General features: G+C 43.4%; 1 protein-coding gene across 3 annotated transcripts in view; it reads right to left on the bottom strand.

Moving 5' to 3' along the window:
* DGCR2 (DiGeorge syndrome critical region gene 2) overlaps nucleotides 1–19,274 on the bottom strand; it is a 46,892-nt gene extending 27,618 nt beyond the window's left edge. For 2 of the 3 annotated variants that reach the window (XM_072879919.1, XM_072879921.1), the window contains exons 1-2: nucleotides 18,906–19,274; nucleotides 3,579–3,611 (exon numbers count right to left, since the gene is read on the bottom strand). In XM_072879919.1, coding sequence (XP_072736020.1) covers nucleotides 3,579–3,611; nucleotides 18,906–18,978 — 106 coding nt within the window. In that variant the 5' untranslated portion in view covers nucleotides 18,979–19,274. The remainder of the gene's footprint in view (nucleotides 1–3,578; nucleotides 3,612–18,905) is intronic. The other variant, XM_072879922.1, reaches the window with a different exon arrangement.
* Nucleotides 19,275–19,901: the final 627 nt, after the last annotated feature.

The raw sequence follows: 19,901 nt of genomic DNA, 5'->3' as shown, positions 1-19,901 counted from the left end.
ATGTATTCTCTCATCCACAGTTTACAACCCAAGAAAAGAGCTGTAATTGCAGTTGTTACCTTCTTGAAACACATCTAAACTACATCAAGACAGAGGTCACATTTAAGTGTTCAGACAATATGACCAGGCGTAATAAAACCAGTCATCATGCACTCTCAATAAAAGCTGTACCCGTACATCTAGTAATTGGCATAGGATATTGATAACAGGCTTCTAATTTGATGTTAGACTAAAATCCAGTTCTAGTACTGGTTTCTCTTCAAAGCACAGACCTGCTCTCCTAGAAAAATAAAAGCGGGCACATCCTCTTAGCAACCACCTACTCAGAGCAAACATTCAGGTCACAAAATGGCTAAGAACTCACGCAGACCTGCCAGACTACTGATGGCAACGACAGACCTTACAGCAAGACAAGAGTGTTCTCACCCATGTAGTTTTACTCAGTCCAAACAGCTAACAGTGAATGAGCACAGGGGAAATGAAGAAAAAAAAAAATCTACCAGCTTATGTCGTAATGATTCCCCCCCTGCCCCCCAGAACAAAAACTGAAGTAAGTTATTTAGCCCAAAGAGGGAAGCGGGTGGGGGAATAAAAGGGTAAGCTTCACTTGCCCAGTGTAGCCAGAGAGAAAATTTTAAATATACCTTTAATTTGGGAGGGGGACGACACAAAACAAACACAAAACCTCAAGCTGAAATTAAAACTATTCACATTTCAAGTTCACAGAAAAGCATTAACACTTCAGTAAAATCACTGCAGCCTTTTTCACCACTTTTGCACGTCAGCAAACAGCGGAAGGTTTCTTAGAAAGTCTATCATCAGTTTCAAGTATGGAATTTACACTGGAGCCTGCGGTAGATATTTTAACACGTGAAAGACTATCCTCAGCCCAGCTCCACGTTTCCGTTGCACCCACCTGCAGTTATGGCAAATTTCAATTCAAAATTCAATACTTTACATAAACTTCTAATTTTTTTACTGCTTGATTTTAATGGAAGTCATGCACACAGCCTGCGAAGAAAGTTATTCTGCAGCCCTCTGGTTTCACAGGCATCCTCCAGGAAAGCACTACAAGCCAACGTGCACCTGGGAAAAACAGTAAAGAATACTTTTCTCTCTCCTCAATTTCATACATGCTATTACTATTTTACATACAATTACATATGACTGGTTCAGATAAAAGGATGACTCCTTCCCAATATTATGGGCATTAAAAAAATGCCAGTTACATGCTGTAATGTCATTACTTCCTGTATTACAGACACTCCTCCCTGAAGAATGTGGCTACGTGGAAGAGTACAAAACATTTCTATTAAAACACCACTCAAACCAGCTGAACAATTGTTCCCAATGGAAACCACGCTATGTCAGATGCACTAATTATTTCAGACCAAGGAACACGAACTGCTACGCAATTCTACTGTGGAGGGGAAAAAAGTGACACTAAAAGAAATGCTGCAAAATGAAAATCTCCATATTCTGCAAACACTGCCAATAACACCTCCTGAGCCATCCTAACCCAGGGCCTGTATCCCCACACGTTACTGAACTACCTAAATCATCATGCAGTTTCTTGAAGAGTCTCATCTGAATTGTTTTGCTTCTACATGCTGCCTATTGCAGTTCAGCACAAAGAGAAACAAGATGCAATCACCTGAGAAAATCTAACCGCATCTCTCACTTGTGCTCAGGGTGGGTTTGGACATACCCGATGGCCTCCTTGAGAACCAATGCTTAGGATCAGGTCTTTCGGAAACACCTTGCCGTTGACGGAGTACAGATGCCCACTAAGGCCCCACCATACGCATAGCAGTGGGCTGTCATCTGGACAAGACATGGCAGTGGGCCGCCTGCCGACACCCTCCCCTCAGCCCCCGTGTGCCCCACACAGCCCTGCACGCCGGGCTCGACACTCCCAAAGCAGAGCACATCAGCTAGCCACCGCAGTCGCCTTCAGAGGTAAAATACAGGCATGAAAATAAACGGAAGCCTATAATGAACCTGGGGGATACTCAGCCAAGGAACAGAGAAATTTGGGAGAGGCAAGGATGCACAGGATAGGTACTAGTCTCCACAACCCTACCAAGCATTTCATTTCAGTAGCCTATTTTTAAGTCAAAACAGCAGAAAAATGAACACATTTCAAGCCTGCCTCTTTACCACGGAAAAGGCAAGTCATGCTGCCAGCAGCAGAACAGGATTCACGTGCAGCTCTGAAGACATATGAGCCCTAGCAAACAAGAGTACAACAATGTAATCATCCATCTTTCCTGAAATGTGATTACTTAACACACACTCAGACTTTGTACCTTTGAGAAGCATGGTAACTAAAAACTGTCTCTTCACCCATACAAGATTTCCAGTTCTTCAGAAGAATAGCAAAGTTTCAAAAATACCAGTCCCACTTCTATCCCTAAAGTCAGATATCCCACACTGTTCATAGCTATCAATGGTAACTCACAGCAAGAAAGGATGAGAAAGAAAAGTACCTTAAACTATCACCTCCTAGCAGCACTAAAACCACATATTTTCCACCAGCTGTTAAAGCAGAAATATTTTGTATTTTCAATATTGTCAGAAAACATGTAATGGCACAAGTTCAGCTACAAGCAAGCAGCTGCTGCAGCAGAGGCACCAGTACAACATCAGCTAACGGCATCAACAACTGCCTAGAAGTGAAAAAATGGAAATGCAACCACCTCCAGCGCCCATATACGATGCAACAAGTTACATCAGCAGTATTATGATTCACATATGAAATTCTAACATAAAAGGCTTATTTTCTTTTAAGGATCGGATGCAGTCTTTGCTATGCTACAGCACAAAATTTAGTAGACTGAAATCTCATTTTAGAGCAATTATATTCATCTGGCATTCACTGGGAAGAAGGGAGGCATATCAAACACTGGAAATAGCAGCAATTGTAGTTTTTGCACTATACATAAACTTAAAAAACATCACGAAGTTCTAGCAGTGCGAGAACATGAAAACACTTCAAGCAGCAAAGTGTCATTATACAGTCTCTTCACTTTATCATCTCAAAGCACTTCTACAATGTTAACCCTCAACAGTCTTGCCAACCACTGCATCCTTCTGCCAGTGGTTACAACAAAGTACAGAAAAATTACATAGCTTGCCAAAGGCTACAGATGAGATGAGCCTACAAGCAGAAGTCAGCTGTCCTGACTGCACTTCCATGCTTTCATGACACCACCATGTTTCTTCCCTAAAACGCAAGCCACCTGACGGTTCACCAGCACACTCCTACCCGAACGAACATTTGTCTTTCGGAAATACCAACAGTTATTAACAATGCATTCTCTGGTAACACTTCACCTTTTCTCTCTCTGAAGCAACAGTTTATTAAGAGCTACAAATTGGCCAGAGGGAGCAAGAAATTCCTTAACTGTATATAAAAAGAGAAGAAAAATTGAAATCAAGTTCAGACCATGTATCAGTTCCACAAGCTTAATATATAGCCCAGGATAAAACTTCCTGTCAAGTGAAGGCCAAAAAACCCAATACCAATTTGTTGGGACACCTTAGCAGATAATATAACCTGCCCATGAGTCACTCACCTGAAAGAAGTCTTGCCAAAGCTAGTCGTGGACCTGTAATTTGAAATGTAAAAGAAAACTTACAAAACAGTTGGAAACTTAATTAATCAGACACCAGAAGTAACAGGCAAGATTATAAATAAATTTAAACAGTGTCATACAAACAAGAAGTCTTCGTCTCCTTTAGCTGCCAAATACTATTTTTCTAAGTCAGTCAGTGACAAAACAGACAAGATTTTTGACTAACAGAAAAATCTAGATTTCATACAGGAAAAAAATGAGTTCTCTAGGTGGTTGCTTACACTCTTGCAGAAAGCTTTTGTTCCAAAGATTTTCCCAATTACATGTTGAATGCCAGGTGTTGCACAGCACTCATCATGTATTTCAACATAGGGCTCAACCAGCTCTTTAAATTTTCTTTACAGCACACTAACTTCCAGATTTTTCTGCTAAGTACTCAAAATAGACATTTACAACAAGCATTATCCATAGGAAGGTCTTCATGACAGATGAATAAAACACCCACCCTGCTTTAATTTCCAGCCAGCTTCACATGTTTCATAAAACAAACACCTTTTTGCCATTGTAAGACGATCCAGGAAGCCCTTTCAGGTTTAACCATCTCATGTAAGCTTTCCGTGTAATTGAGAGTGTTTTCCTTCTGGAGCCCGAGCGCTGGGAAGTCACAGTGCACCCTTCCTGCAGCAGATGCACACTTGGTCAGCGTGCTGCCCTGGGCGTTACACTACCTGCAACCCGTATGTTCTGCTTCATTTTAAGTCTTTCAGAGGTGCATTTGGACTAGGACACCTCCTGCTTGCATTCAAACCAGAACTAATTTCTTATTCATCTTCCCCTTTTTTATGCAAGAGATAAGGGATAATTAGTTACTCAAAATAATTGTTTTATTTGAAAGAAAGGCAGAGAGGATCTATATCCAGTATCTGAGACTACTTTTCAACACATTAAATCTCATTTTAGAGCTTCCAATATCAAATCAAGACTGTAATAGGCACATGAGACAAAGTGTTGATTCAATACAAGTTCACCTTGCTAGTTCAGTTTTCTGAATTAATTTGATGAGTGGGCTTTGAAACAGCAAGCTTCAGATCAAATGAAGCTATTGTCTGCCCACATTAATTTTAAGTCAGATCAGCTATGGTTTGTCCCCCCGCAACCAGAAAGATCGCACGCTCCGACTGATTCAGCATAAATACAATTGTACAGATCCAGTATCAATTAATGTGGAATTGGGGCCTCATAATAGTTGTCTGCCAATGAAGCTAGAACATCTACTAATGTGTTTAATTCATTTGTTTAAATAGTAGCTCTAATAGGAGACGTTTTCTGACACACTGGGATTACACACATCTCAGAGGCAGAACAGTTTGTTTCAGCCCTGTGCTACCCAAAGCTGCCCCGTGAACAGAGCTGGGACCTGCACCTCCATACCGTAAGAAAAGCTCTGATTCCTGGCCAGAGTCACAGCTCTGACTCACAAGGAGCTGTACCAGGTCACACCACCACAGGGGTAAGAGAAGCAGCAGGGGTGGAAACAGCTCTCAGGAATGGGCAAAAACCAGCAAGCTGTAAAAACTTCTGCCAAGTGACAGAAGCCAACTGCCCATGAATCTTAAAAAAGCACCTCTCTAGTCTACAAGCACTATTTACTCATCAAAACAGTTCTGCGAAGATAAGCTGGTGGGTGAATGAGAATGCTTTGATACTGCTCACAGGATTATTTATCCTCCCTCAATTCAAGACAGAGATATAAAAGGAATTCAGCCTGAAGAAATGCTACAACCAATAAAAATGCCAGAGGCCCTGTCTCAGGAACATATAATAAAGACCTCCTGTAAAGCATCAGGTGAACACATCAAAGTTTTCAAAAATCTAAATTTCAGCCTTGTATTTCCAAGACACTGAAGTTCACCATTACAGGAAACAGTGGAAAAAGGAAGACTAGAAAGACCAATCTCTTCTAAGGTAGAAACGTATCCCTGACAGACAGAAGATTCCCCTTACTTATAAACCATGCGTTCCTAACTCTGATACATAAACTGCTAGTGGTACAAAAAACTCAATGCCTTGTCATTTCACAAATTTAAGAGGTGGGTAAAGGCATGAAATAATACAGATGAGGGGCCAGAGCTCTAAACTAAAGCCTCTAAAAATATCAGTCTCAATTCAGGAGTGTGCTTTGATACAAAGATTACACTCAGTGACTGCAATCGCTGATTATTAAAGTTCGGGTTCTTGTAGTTGCAATGACTTAATTTCTCTTTAATTAAGAGATTCACCAGTCAGTAAAGTCTGATACATTAAGATATTCTTTTGGTAACTAAGACTACGGATGCATGTTAAGTTTTAGCATTTACATAGCTAGTACAGATTTGAATCTATTTTAGTTTTTAATACAAAGAAATGCCACTTTTTATTTGCTACACTAATTGTTTGTTCTTGTCTGCTGAGCTTCATTTGTGTGGAAATTGAAATTTGATTAAATGCACAAACCCAGCATTTAATGTTATTTCAATTATAAGCTATTACTCTAACTGAAACACATGTATTGGAAAAGATAAGCTTGAAGTACATGGTTTGGTTTTATACGTAAGCTTTTAACAAACAATGGCAGTTTTGTGAGTACCTCACATGTACTTCACTTATTTTGGTCACACTTCTCAAGACTTGATCTGGTAGATCCTCTGGCATCATTTTTATTTATAGACTGAAGGAAAACAGAAGACAAAAAAACCTTCCTGCTTTCTCAGTGTAAGTCACTCATTGTCCCAAACCAGAGGAACCAACCTGTAAGAAAATATTCTGTTCAAATTTCAAGAGGAGAGGCAATTACAGCTATCAAAAGCCAATTAAGCATTAACAAAAACTCTAACTACAGGTGCTTAGACCAGTAACTCTTCTTATTCAGAATTTAAACTTGTCCAACAGGTCTTTCTTATATTTTATAATACTAAACTTACATACTTAAGTTAAGACCTGTACCTACATGTTGCACTATCATCTCATATTTTAACACATTTAAGAATAAGTTTACTAAGATTAAAATTTGGTTTTTTTCTTAAATCACTGTTTCTACATATCCTGCCCCATGCTAAACTGTACAGGCATGATCAGATCCTAGCATCTCCGGCAAGAAGCCTAACCCCCTAACTCCTTGGCTCCTGGAGATTTTACTCTATCAGTGCTTAATAAATGCCTGCAAACAAGCATCAGAAACAAAACAGCAACAAAGGAACACCATGCCCTAACCATCAAACACACATACCGCTCCATATCTAATATTTACGCTCAAGAGGAAGCATAGCATAACCAATATTTCTCCAGACTCCTATTTACTGAAGTAACAGAAATTTTTAAATATTCTTAATATTCCAAATACAACAATACCGCAATGGTTCTCTGAATTTAATCCTCAGCAGAGATGTGAAAAAACTGTCCATAAGCTAGTCCTCTGCACTTGAAAAGCAGTTTTCATAACTTGGCCTTGTCTCGAGTCCACTGCTGAGGGTCACCAGAGCAGGTACCATACCTCACAAAACGGCTGACAACCTGCCCGCTTGTACACAGCACGGCAGTCCTGCCCGGCCTCTGCTCCTGGTGGCCAGAAGTCCACTGCTGAACAAGGCGTTTTCAATGACAGAGAAGCTGACTACAAACTTGAGGATGTTCTCACGCAGCCTTTGAACAGGGTTTTCTTGGTTTTAGCTTGTCTCTGAGGCATCACTGATCCCACACAAAGGCTCTGCTTTCAGGCAAGTGAAGCCATACCTAAGTGGTATTTCCCCTCAGCTCCAGATTGCAGAGAAATTTTCATGATTCATTCATCTCTGAGAAGGTTTCTTTATGTAACTTGGTGAATCTTACTTCCATTACATATTTTTAGATTTATCTTTACCCCACCAATCGCTGCATTCAGTGTAGCAGAGTGAGCACATACAGTACTTTATAACAAAGCCACAGTAGGAGAAAAGCAGACTATGATAACACCACCTTATTTTCAGAGAAGAAAACTATTTGTCAAGCTCACAAGTCACCATCAGACAATCATCCATTCCATAGGCTAAGTTTGTTAAAGTTTCTCAATAAAATAGGTTCTGTTTACTGTTCAAATTAAAAGCCTACAGAAGAACAGAGCACTCTATTTTCACATTCAGTTCCACACCAGATACAATGCTCAGCCGTTCACCTGTGCTACTGAAAATGTGCCTACGCATGATCCTTAGGTCAGGTAGCTTTTGTTCGTCATGGCCCGAGTGTGCGCAGGAGGGTATGAAAGCACAACGGCACAGAGCCCAGGAAACCAAGAGGGCCCTGGGCTATGCACAGAGCCAAACAACCCACACCTATTCTCAAACTTAATTCCAGCTCCTGAAAATTAGAGATTCTGTAGTTACAATCCCATTTGGTAGGAACACATCAGTTCAAAAAATAAATAATATATGTTAGAGGCATCAGCATTTTCTGCATGACCTCAGCATGCAGTTTCATGAAGTAATTAAAATTACGACAGCACTCCAGCTGAAAACTGAAAAGCTTTAATGAATAACTCTAATGAACATTCTGTATTACTCAGTGTTCTGTCATAGTAAGTTATGCTAGATGGCCCCAACATCCATCAAAAGATTTTACAGCACAGTAAGGAACACTGGCAGTCTCCTTCCCCTCATCCCATCTCATCGATATTATACCTACACTCTGCATGAGCTTGGAACTGACCCAGTTTCTCCTTGCTTACAAGTGTCATTCACTGCCAATTCATTGTCTGCTCTTTGTCTGGAGGGCAGACTCAATGCCAGTAAGGATTAAAAAAAAAAAAGAAAAATCAAAACAAAAAAAAGCTAAGGCAGTGCAAGAGAGCCAGCATTCAGTCAAAGCAACATCAGAGCTTCCAGAATGGGAACCCTGACTATGACTTCCTAAGACTTAGAAAATACAGACTTTATGCTTTATGAATGTGGACACTTATTCCTAAGACTGAAACAGAAAAAAAAAAAAAATCCCCATTCCTCAGTACTGCTAAAACCAAACAGAAAACAAAACTTACTACTTGAACTAAGGTGAAAGAATACTGCGAGTGAGGCAATGCAGCATTCCAGACTGAAGAACAGTTTCTTCTCATAGCAGTGAGGATACCAGCTAAGCAACAGGCTTGCTTCCCCCCCGCCCAAGAAACTGTTATATTATGATAGTAAGTAAATAGGCAGAAGGGAAAAGCAAAATACATCACTGGCACAAAGAGTACTCAGTACAAACAAAACCAAAGCCATGGGTACTTGAGAACCCTTTAATATGGCTCAAAATTAAAGCCTACAGTTCCTCTATACTAACAACCTTGTTTAGGACTTCACATGCTTTGTACAGTCTTAGGTGGGACTTAAGTGTTTTAGTACAACAGTGGCAAGTGACCTAAACCTGTGCAGCACCAAATTTTTGACCCTTTCCCTAAAGAAAGCCCGAGCAGTAAGTGGCTCAGTGAAAGTGCCAATCGCACCTCACAATTAAATTCACTAACCAATTTTAAGCAAGCTTGAGAATGAAGCCAAGACCAGAAAAATACAGTGTGCAGCGCAAGTTTTAGAAAGCCCAGAGCCAGCATAAGGCAAGGAAATGATGACCGCCTTGAACTTCAGAGGGCGGGAAACCCCCACGTGGTTTGCGCTGTTCAGCAGGTGAAGCCCGCCAGCGCATCCGTGCCTCGCACTGTCACTGCGGCGGGGTGGCTTCCCAGCTGGCGACGGAGGGAAGCGGTGAGCTGGGGTAACCGAACCCTGGCACGAGACCTTGCAGGACTCCCAGGTTCCTCATGCCAGAGGATGTATTGTGGACAGACAGAGGGGACATGGGGAAGACACAGCCTTATCAAATCCGTGGTGTCAGGCAAAGGTGCTACAGTGGAGGAAGTACAGGGACACAGGAGACAAGCCCACTGGAGTCCAGGTTTCATTAAACCCCTCTACTTAAGAAACATGCTCATGGGTCCTAAGAAAAAATCTAAGCATGCGAGATAGTTCCTCTCCTCTTCCAACCAACTGTATTCTCAGGATTAGAAAAGTACACATTCTATCAAGTCAGTTTGGACCAATATTTGTTCCTATGCAAAACAGTTTTCACTTAAGAAGGATCACCAGGGAAAGAAGCTATATTCCCTTTGACCAAATAAACTGTAGGTGTAAAAAAAAAAGCTAAAAACCAACAAATACTCTACAGAGTTTTCCACAGAGGAAGAGAAATTTAAATCCAAAATTTCACATGAACTGCATTAGTATTTTCTTTAGATCAGGTTTCAACAAGAAGAGTATTCAGATGAAACACGATAACAGCAATTCAAGAACTGTCAGAGCAATCAAGGCTAATTTGTAGTCACCATTAAATTGGAAGTAGGAATTGCCAGATTTCAGCAGTATTAGTTAGCAAGCCCATTTGCTTTCAACAAGACGACACATGATCCTACTTTGCAGGAAAACAAAAAAGTTAATCTCTTTTTTTTTCAGTACAGGATTCAATAGTATTTAAGCATATCCTTAAACTTTCAGCACGTGAGCATCCAAACAAATCTAATGAAAATACACAATTTAAGGCCAAGTATGTCTTTAGAATACCTTACTGAATTAAAACACAAGGAACTGCAAGAGTCTTTAATGCCAAACAGGTGACAAAATCCTACCTATGAAATCAGTATTTTTAACCACTCCACTCTCCAAAAACTAACACCATTTCTTAATTTCAAAACCAAATGAACATGGAAGAAGCTCTCTACAGGGCCCTATGGAAGTTCATGGTCTTAAACAAGAAACATGGTCTTAAACAAGAATCTAACAATTCAGGGAGACAGGAAACCTGCACACAAGCACTATTCAAATGCAGGTCACACTAAAAAAACCTTTGCTCCTGTTTCATTTTTTTCTTCACATCTTGTACAAGGCTTGATGAGCAAGCACCTAGAACACTTAAAAACAAAACTTCAATATACAGAAATATTCTGACCTTGAATACAGAAAACCCATTTTATCCTTTGCACAGTAGCTGGTGCAGTGGCTGTCGTGTACTGGAGCAAATGGCTCATGCTTTGAATAGCATTCCCCCGCTCAACTGAAGCCGAACATGGCAGGAATGCAGCCAATGTTAGTCACTGCTGCGTTTGCCCACATTGTACAAGATGCTGTGCTTTCTTCTTCCATGGTAAAGCAAATACCTGAACAGAAATTTCATATATCAAGCCCTTAAGTTTAATAGTTTTATCAGAAGTCAGCAAATAAGAGTCCAACCCATTTATAAGAAGCCACTTAACTTTTTAAGAGTAGTTTTCTCATTCCCCACACCTTCTAACAGCTCAGGTACCACTGGCGCTCTTCAACCAGCTTCTATTATGCACGTGTGTCGGGTACTATACCATGAAACTTGATCTTTCCCATTTTTTGGCTGTCACATCAACAGAAAAATTGCATTCAACTCCATCATTGCTCAGGAAGACACAGATGTGCACTCATATACTATAGCATCCTTGAACCATTTCCCACCAACCTGCTTACTACCAGAATTGAGGGGGGACGATGCTTCTGATTAAGTCTTTGCACTTGGATCTCACTCCTGCAAGACCCCCGACTTTTCATAAAGATTTTTCCAAGATCTCATTAATAGAGTACATTTATGTTACTGTATTTTAATCAGTAAAGAGTAATTTAAGCGTAACAAATAATTTCACAAATTCAACAGAGAGAAAAACACAAATGCAATTTTGACCACCCCTGGATTAAAAGAAGTTGTAACATGTTTTCAAAGTTTAGCATACACAAGGCAAAATGCTACTTGGGCACAAACTCAAACCAAGCAGCTGTTAGAAGCAGGATTATTTGTTTTCTTTTAAAGTGTACAGAAGAAGAGATGTTACTTTTAAGTCAGAAGAAACCTTTTTATTTAAATTGCTAAAGAAACATTAGCACAGATGAAACATACAGATACTGAAGGAGAACACTAACTCAGTTTTATGTAAAATTCTTCTCACTCATGCAAAGGCAATGCTTGACACCTACCCTTGTATCACCCCATCTACCTTCCTACAGAGATCTGAGGGCAGAGCTGGGCTGTGAGAGCCACGCTCCAGGCTGGAGCTGACCTCCCTCCATACAGATCTGAGGGCTGCACTCACCCACTTCAAACGTCAGCTGCTGTGGTATTGCCCACTCTGCAATGCAGATTTGAGTGTCAAAACACAAACCGATGGAGGCTTCAGCATTTCAAAGTGACATCTGATGCTCCCTCAAGAAAACACAGTTGCAGCCAGCCCAGAACACCGAGCATCATTCCACCAGAAAGGGCACTTAATCCCATTTTTCTCCTAGCTTTGGTTCCCAAAGAATTTCACTGGGTACCTCAAATAACTGGTCTCATAGTGGGAAAGGTACAAGGAAGCACAGCAGAGGAGGTATATGAAAGAAGACAACACAGGAAAAAAAGTTACACAAATAAAAACATGACAAAGAAAAATCAGTAAGTTAAAGGACAAAAAAGCAGGGAATGTCCCAAAAGCAGCCACCAAAAGATAATTCTGCATTTCCACCCACTGAGCTGGCTGACAATTGTCAAGCACTAATCAATAAACAGAAGCTAAACATAATGGTTAGATCAACCAATTTTAATCTTAATTAACTAGGAAGATGAATGTTATTTTGTTTAGCTATAGTTAATGAGGCAACTATCAATTTCCATTAAACTTAAAATTGTATTCCTAAATAATCTAAATGGTAGGCATCAAACACTAATAACTTCCTTAGGAGTTCCATATAGCAAACACCATTAAAACGCTATTCATCAAATCCAGAATTAGCAGGCTGACTCTTTAATACAAAGACAAAACTAAAAGTTTCACAGGAAACCACAAGATGCCAGAGGATTTCACAGTTTGGAGAATGCAGATTAAAGATTAATCCCGAACTCACGTTTTTAAGCGACTCCGTTGCTACAGTTTTGCTACAGCTAACCAATGACTTCACCAATTGGGTCTGTGATTTCTCCTGACTCAAGAGGTTCTCTACAAAACCACCACTGGAAGTACAACACGAAGGTGTGAGCCCGCCATGCAAGGATCTTGAATGGTCCATAAACCCTTCCAGAGAGTGAAAAGCCAGGAAGCAAGTGGCATTGCCAAGAACCTACCCACACTTACCACTGGTGAAAACCTGGTGGGTCCTGGCACCCGAACGGTCTTGGGAAACCAGCAAACTGTTCTTTGTAACTGTAGCATGAGATGGACACGTGCACGACACTGTATTTAGACAGGAAGAACAACTGCAGAACGAGCAACAGACTGGCAACTAGGCTTACCAAAAGAATCTGGTGTTTGGAGTCTCTGTCACAGGAAAACATTAAAAGTGTGCTAGACAAATATGCTTCAAGAATTGCCTCAGTTTACCAGATTTTGTTTTGGGACAGGAAGGCGGACAACCCAGTCTCTTAGTACTCCTTCTAGCCTTAACTTTCTATCAGTCTACACAGAACAAAATATTAGCAAGCCTCTTCCCATCCCAGGTTAGCCCTGGAGATCACACAGGCAAAGATCAGTAGAGCTTCTCATCGAGACTGCCATTAGGCATCATCTGTTTCTTTTCCATCTCAAGGACTTCCTTGTTCGCGCTATCAGTGCAAGAACCCCTCACACACTTATTTCATTTCAAAATACAAAACAAACTCGAGCACCCATGTTAACCCCTGAAGGGCAGGAGCAGCAATGCCACTGAGCTGCTTCCAGGTTCTGCTCTGGCCACGCTTCAGGTACCAGAAGTTCGATTCGGGGTACGCTGGCTCTGCTGCGGTGCAATGCATGCAAGCACAACAGGAAATTCTGCTAATCATGAAAGAAGCTACTTATATGCATCCCATAGGATGAAACGAAACCTGATAAAAGTTGCAAGAAATCACCATGTAAAAACCCAGAGAGCCAGGCATTACTCAAAGACAGATTCTGAAGGTAGTTACTACTCTTGCATTACAATTCAACATCAAAATGAGCCCTAACAAAGCTAATTCCAGGGGACAGAATAATTCGTTGAAGTCTTGGCTGGTTTTCTGACATTCACTGGGGGATTTTACATCTTTCATACTTAGTATCTAAAATTCTTCTCTCTTCAAGCAAGCTGTGCCTTTCCCCCTAACTACTGAGAAAGAAGCACTTCCACAGCTGCCGCCTCCTGCTACAGAGCGGCTGCAGCAGTGCTCGCCTCTCCATCACTTCTGCTGTTCTGGCCTAATCTTCCTCTACTCCCAAACCTACCGTGGGGACACAGAAGTCGGGTGTTTGCAAACCCCCAAGTTCCCCTTCTGTTTTATTACTTCTCAGAACCAGAGCAATGCATGCAAACAGCCCTCTGCCTACTGACTCCTCTCCTGTACTTTGTAGCCACGGCTAGTAGCAAACCCACTCGCACCTCAAAAACTTTGCCTTATAATTAACATCAGGGATTACCAGTCTTAAAGTATCAGACCTGCTAATAAGGTCTGATACCTTCTGCCTTGTCTCTCTGCTACACCGATAGCAGCCGCAAGAAAGCTTTTTCAAATCCATCAGCCTCGCTTCGCAGCACGTAACAGCAGCAAACAGCAGAGCACAGGAACACCAGGAAGAGCACACCAATATGTAACAGTAGGAAGAAAAAAAACCCTAAACCCAGTAGATTAAGAAGGGGATCAGAGGGGGAACATAAGACTGGAAGACAGGCCAACCCTACTTTCAGCAAAACTAACAGAGGAGGTGTGATAAAAACCCTTCTGCCCCTCACACCTAGAAGCCCTCACTTGGGAATTCAGCTAAATACAAAGACAGGGACTGTAATTAGCAACGACATGGAACAGAATAAATATTACTCACCACAGCTCTCGCTAAGGTAGAGACAGTGAACAAAAAGCAAAATAAGGGCTTCTATTTGGCTATCAACAAACTCCCTTTAGAGCAGAGGAACGCTGGGCCCAGGTCACATTTTGACTGATATATTTGGGTCTCCAATTGAATTAACCGCTACAATTCAACTAGCCAAAACCAGACACATTCAGTCACAGCTCACAAGTGGATCACCTTGAAACGATGTTGACTGTGGGTTTGTTTAGACTTCTATCTACTCCGAGGAGCTCTGCCTTGCATTTAAGACCTACAAGTTTTGACTAAGTGATAAGAAAGAGTTGGCGATTTAAACACACTTGTAAATTGTATTGTGTCAAGATACCAACACCCCACCAGTACGAGCATAACCGCCAGCTGCATGCAAGCAAGCAAAGTGTATGAGAAGTTCAAACTTTAGCTTAAAGTTGTGGGGCTTTTTAATTAGACCACTTGCACTGGCAAGTCTTTCTAAGCATTGCCAATTAGGTAAGTTGCATAAAATTTTTAAAAACAGAACTTGGGTAATAAAATTACTTCCTCTAGCTAGCTTTGAAGTGGAGGAAAAAAGCTGCAAGAACGAGAACTCAATTGGTTTTTAGCTGCCTGGCAAACGCTCTAATAAGAAAGCCCGATGACCTACATTCACAAGGCTCTGTACTAAACCACTATTACAAAATCCAATATAAAGCCTGACCGTGTTTAAGTGTTTTCCATTAGCAAGCAGCAGTATCTTGTTAGAGAAATATGAAAACATCTTATTGTCTTTAGCAATGATGATCTTAATTAATCCTCTAAGCACTATTCTGAAACATGCCGTCCTGATCATTCCAGACTGTTTAAGTTCCCAACGTTACTGAAACCTTTGTTTTTCAATTGTGCAACGGGATATTAACAGAAACAGGAATTTATTACATATTCTCATACTGTGCTGCAAAACTGAATTCATAACAGTTTACATCTCTGATGCTCTTTTGACAACCGACAGAAATGTACTAGTGTTCAGAAACTCAGTCTAAATCCAAGCTAGCACCAGTACAGATTATTATGACTCATTTAACACATCGCTGAAATATTTCTTCACATAAAGACAAGAGCTCTCAGCCAGCTAGTCAGATAACCTGAAGCAGATGTTTTGAGTTGTCCTGGAAAAGATATTATTAAGACAAGCCCTACTGTGGTAAATAACCCCGAAAGCAAGTGTCTGAACACCAGATATAATCAATTCAGTAAGTGTTTAAAGGAAATATTAAACTAGTCCTTCACTGTACACCCATATAGTTGGAAAAGTCCAATACATTCAGTTTCAATTCACATTAGCAGCTTCCAAACACATAATGAGTAATACAACTCAAGGAGAAATGCCTTACTTTAAAAAAAAAAAAAACACACAACTCTTTCAACAATGCATTATAAAGCAGGCAACTAGTCAAAACAAGCAGCTTATGGTCAAAATAGTTAGAAAGGGAAAGAGGGAAACACTGGGACAAAAAAAAAATCAAAGCAGAGATTCTCAAAGGCACAAAATTACCATTAAAAGTCCACAGGCTCAGAAAAACCTAACTGCCCACAGTACCTTCAGGAACCCAAGTCTCCACAGCTAGGGCTGATGTCATGGTATGTTGGATGTATCTGACACTGTTAGCAATGGCAGTAGTGTAAAACAGACTTGTGTAACCAAGACGGAAAAAATCAGGAAAAAAAAGGAAATTTTAATTAATTTCTCTCCTAATTTACTAAAACCCATCTCACCCTAAATGCAGAAAAAACAGGTCCACGTAAAATCACTGCCTTTCAGATTGCCTGAAAAGATACTACAGTTGAGGAGGCTTAAAAGAAGGTTTTATTTATCTGAAGAGCACAGCAAGAACATGGATACAGAGCTAGTGTCAAATTAACATGGAAGTACAAAGAGGTGCCTGATTCGCTGGGACTGAATTATGAAGGGACTACACATTCATCTCAGAGTACATAAAACCTCCCATCACTCTGCAGCACTCATTTGATAGCTCCAAGTACAGATTTAAGCTAAGCAAGCTGCAGGCATCCTTTCTAAACCAGTAAGACAGTTGCTACAATACACAGGTTTAAAGAAGCAAAAAGAAAAACAAACACCACTAGGAAAATAAATTCTAAGTCCCAATACTCTTCTCTTTCTGAGGAAATCCATGCACCTCTCCAAAAAAGACCTCTCCTTCACCACTGATTAAAAGGATAAATTTGGCTCTGTATATCCTCTGTACTTGCATGAACCAGATTTTCCCTATTTGCACCTTTTGTTTCAGGATCAACCCATATAGTATTTAATCTACTAAACGGGTGATCTATTTGAGAAAGTAGATTCGAGATATTAAATGAAGCAAGCTAAAAGCAAACGACATTGGCAAAAAGATGTGAGGCCACCCTGAAGTGATGGGCTCTCTTCTGAGAAGGAAGGAAAGGCATCACCATGGACAGCTCAGCCACCACACTCATCCGGAGCATCCAAGTAAACAGGAGAGATGAGCGTATTCCAAATGGAATGGAATTCCTCATACAGCAAGGAATTCCAGCTGCAACACTACATCCAGTTGGATTACTTCACGTTAAGGTTCAGGAATGCATATGGTTCAAGCAAAGTTCGAGGAATGCATATGGAGTTGCCATAGAGGAATCCCAATGCTACAGGTCTCAAAGCCAGTGGTGTATAACCTGAGCAGATGAGAGTTAGGGTTTGTTCACAAGAAGGATGCTTCTGCCAGTGTGGCTACAGCACCACAAATCTCTAAAGCAGATACATTAGAGCACCAGTGAAAAAAATCCATTTGCCATAAAGAAGCAAACCTCAGTGAAAAACTTGTCTTCACCCATCAAGCATCAGCTGCTGACAGAGATTTGATATCAAACTGGAGCGACAAATGTTCTGACACAATACGGAAAATGCCATTTTCTAATTTCTAGGAGACTACAACGCTCAACACCAGAGTTCAGAGTCAAATCTACCCACCTGTAAAAGTACACAGCTATGAATCTTGCTGAACCTTTTCAACCAGGAATTCAGCTGTCTGTAGCACTTTGTGCCAGCTACAAAGGAAGTTGCTTGAAATCAGTTTTACGTAGTATCTTCTCCCACATAAAAGCCTCTAGGTGTAATAATACTAGGTTAGCAACTCCATGAATTTTTTTTTTTTGCTACTTAAGAGCATATCATAAGCCCTATATATACACACTGCACTGCCAAAAAAACAAGCTAAAACAAAACAAGGCACACACAGAGCAGTTTCAACATATAAGTCATTTCAATAAGACTGCCTACACCGACCCAATTGTGTTTCAGCTGTACTGGGAACTTGCTTAAATGCAGTTCACTAATACTGTTACGTTTTATTAGTCTGGGTTGTAAAAACTATTTTGAAGAGAAAGAACAAGGGGATTTCAAAGTTAAATAACAGCACCGTCGTTCTTACTCTCCTATTTACAAAGAGGCGAGCATCACGCAGGAGCAGTCGCGCTGTGTGATGGGAAGACGGTTTCCAAACCTGCAAAGCCACTCCAGGCAGCCTCATGCTTTGGCTATTGATGCTCTTTGGCAAGAGCAGCCCGAGATGCGCAAGGGCTCTGCCAAGCTCCAAGAGAGTTCAACGCCCTAAAAGAAACTCCAACTGAGCGACGTAGCTAGAAAAGCAGTAGTTTTCAACTAGCAAACACCAGCCATTTCTTGAAAGTTAATTATCTTAACACTTTAAAGCACCATGCCTAGCAGCTACCACACAAACTCCATCACTAAATTATTTCCCTAAAAGAAGCAAAAACAGAACTAGGAAGGTGACGTACAAACTGAGATGCAACAGGGGTTTTTTTCTCTTTTTGGCATGATCATATGGCACTTCGAAAGTGAGGGTTTTGTCTTGCTTTGTTGGCACCCAAGGCCCACAACATAAAAGCGGGTAAGGAAGAAGCACCTGAAAACTTAGTCATGCCGCCACATTTCCACTGCTCGTTAACTGTAGGGTCATGCAGTTTCCTACCTAAGCTTTCAAAGTTCAAATGAATCTTTTTACCCTAACTCGCAGCCCTCTCAAGACCCAGCCAGCCAGCACGGGGGACCCACGTCTCACCCCACGACTCGGCCAGGTCACGTCTCTTCTAAGCAGCGCACCGAAGCAGCGGAGACGCCGCCGGCAGAGCCCTAACCGAGCCCGAGGCCGGCTTTGGGCCACGGCGACCCCGGAGCTGGACTCCTCCCGGCGCCCCGGCACGGGAAGGGCACGGGCGCCCCTCCGCACCGACCTCCCGGGGACGCCGCTCACCGCAGGCTAACCCAGCCGGCCTCCCGCGCCCGCGGGCGGCTCTCGCCCGGGCCCGCCGCTCGCCCTCCCGCCCTGGGGGAGCCCCGGCGCCCCCCGCGCCCGCCCGGCTCTGGGCCAAGGACCCGCCCGCAGGCTGAGGAGGACCGGCACCCCCGGCCCCGCCGCCCCTACCTGGCCGAAGCGGCTCGGTGATGCTCAGCACCAGGAGGAGGAGGAAGGTGCCGCTGTCCGCCTTGGGCACCATTTATCCTCCGTTCATCCTCCCCCGGCGCAGCGCCACAAACCCGCGGGGAGGGACGCGAAGAGAGGCGGGAGGAGCGGCGGGAGGAGGAGGGGCCGCCGCCGCCGCCGGGCCCGCGGGGGGGCCCCCGTCCGCACCGAGCTCTTCCCCTCCCCCGTCCGCCGCCGCCCCCGGGCGGGAGCCAGCGGCCCTGGCTGCGGCGGCGGCTGCGGCGGCAGCGCGGGGGTCGGGCGGCGCCACGCTGCGGGCCGCTCGCCTGGCTCCGGCGACGCACAAGATGGCGGCCGCACCTCCCCGCCGTCTTCCCCCGCGCCGCCACGCCCCCCTCCCCACCGCGCGCCGCCCGGCGAATCGGCGGAGCGGGGGCGGGGCCGAGCGCCCGTGTCCGCACACGCCCCGCCCACCTACGGGGACGGGGCGGGGCCGAGCGACGCTGGGGGGCGGGGCGGGGGAGGAGGCGGCGGCGGCTTCGCCCGGGAGGGGCCGGTCACCGGCGGCCCCCGCCCCCGGGACAGCTCCCACCGGTCCCCCCTGTCCCCCCGGGACGGCCATCGCCAGCCACCACCACCCCCCCGGGATGGCCTCTACCGCTCCCCTCTGTCCTCACCAGGATGGCAATGCCACTCCCTCCATCCCCCCGGGATGGCTTTGCCCCGTTCCCTCCGTCCCCACCGCGATGGCCTCCACAGGTCCCCTCTGTCCCCCCGGGACAGCCTTTCCCTGTCCCCAGCTGGGGCGGCCTTTCCCGCTCACTCAGTCACCCCCAGACGGCCTTTCCCCGTCCCCTCCCTAGCAGCCTCAGCCAGCCTCCTCTGCCCCCCGGGGCGGCCTTTCCCAGGCCCCTCCATCCCGCCGCGACGGCCTTTCCCTGCCACTGCGGGGACTGCCCGGCCCCCGTCACCCTGCCTGTCCCTGCTGCGCAGGCA

The sequence above is a fragment of the Ciconia boyciana genome, chromosome 15 (genome assembly GCF_034638445.1).
Source record: "Ciconia boyciana chromosome 15, ASM3463844v1, whole genome shotgun sequence".
Lineage (NCBI taxonomy): Eukaryota > Metazoa > Chordata > Aves > Ciconiiformes > Ciconiidae > Ciconia > Ciconia boyciana.
Note: the sequence above shows the minus strand (reverse complement) of the source record. Positions and strands in the feature narration are given on the sequence as shown.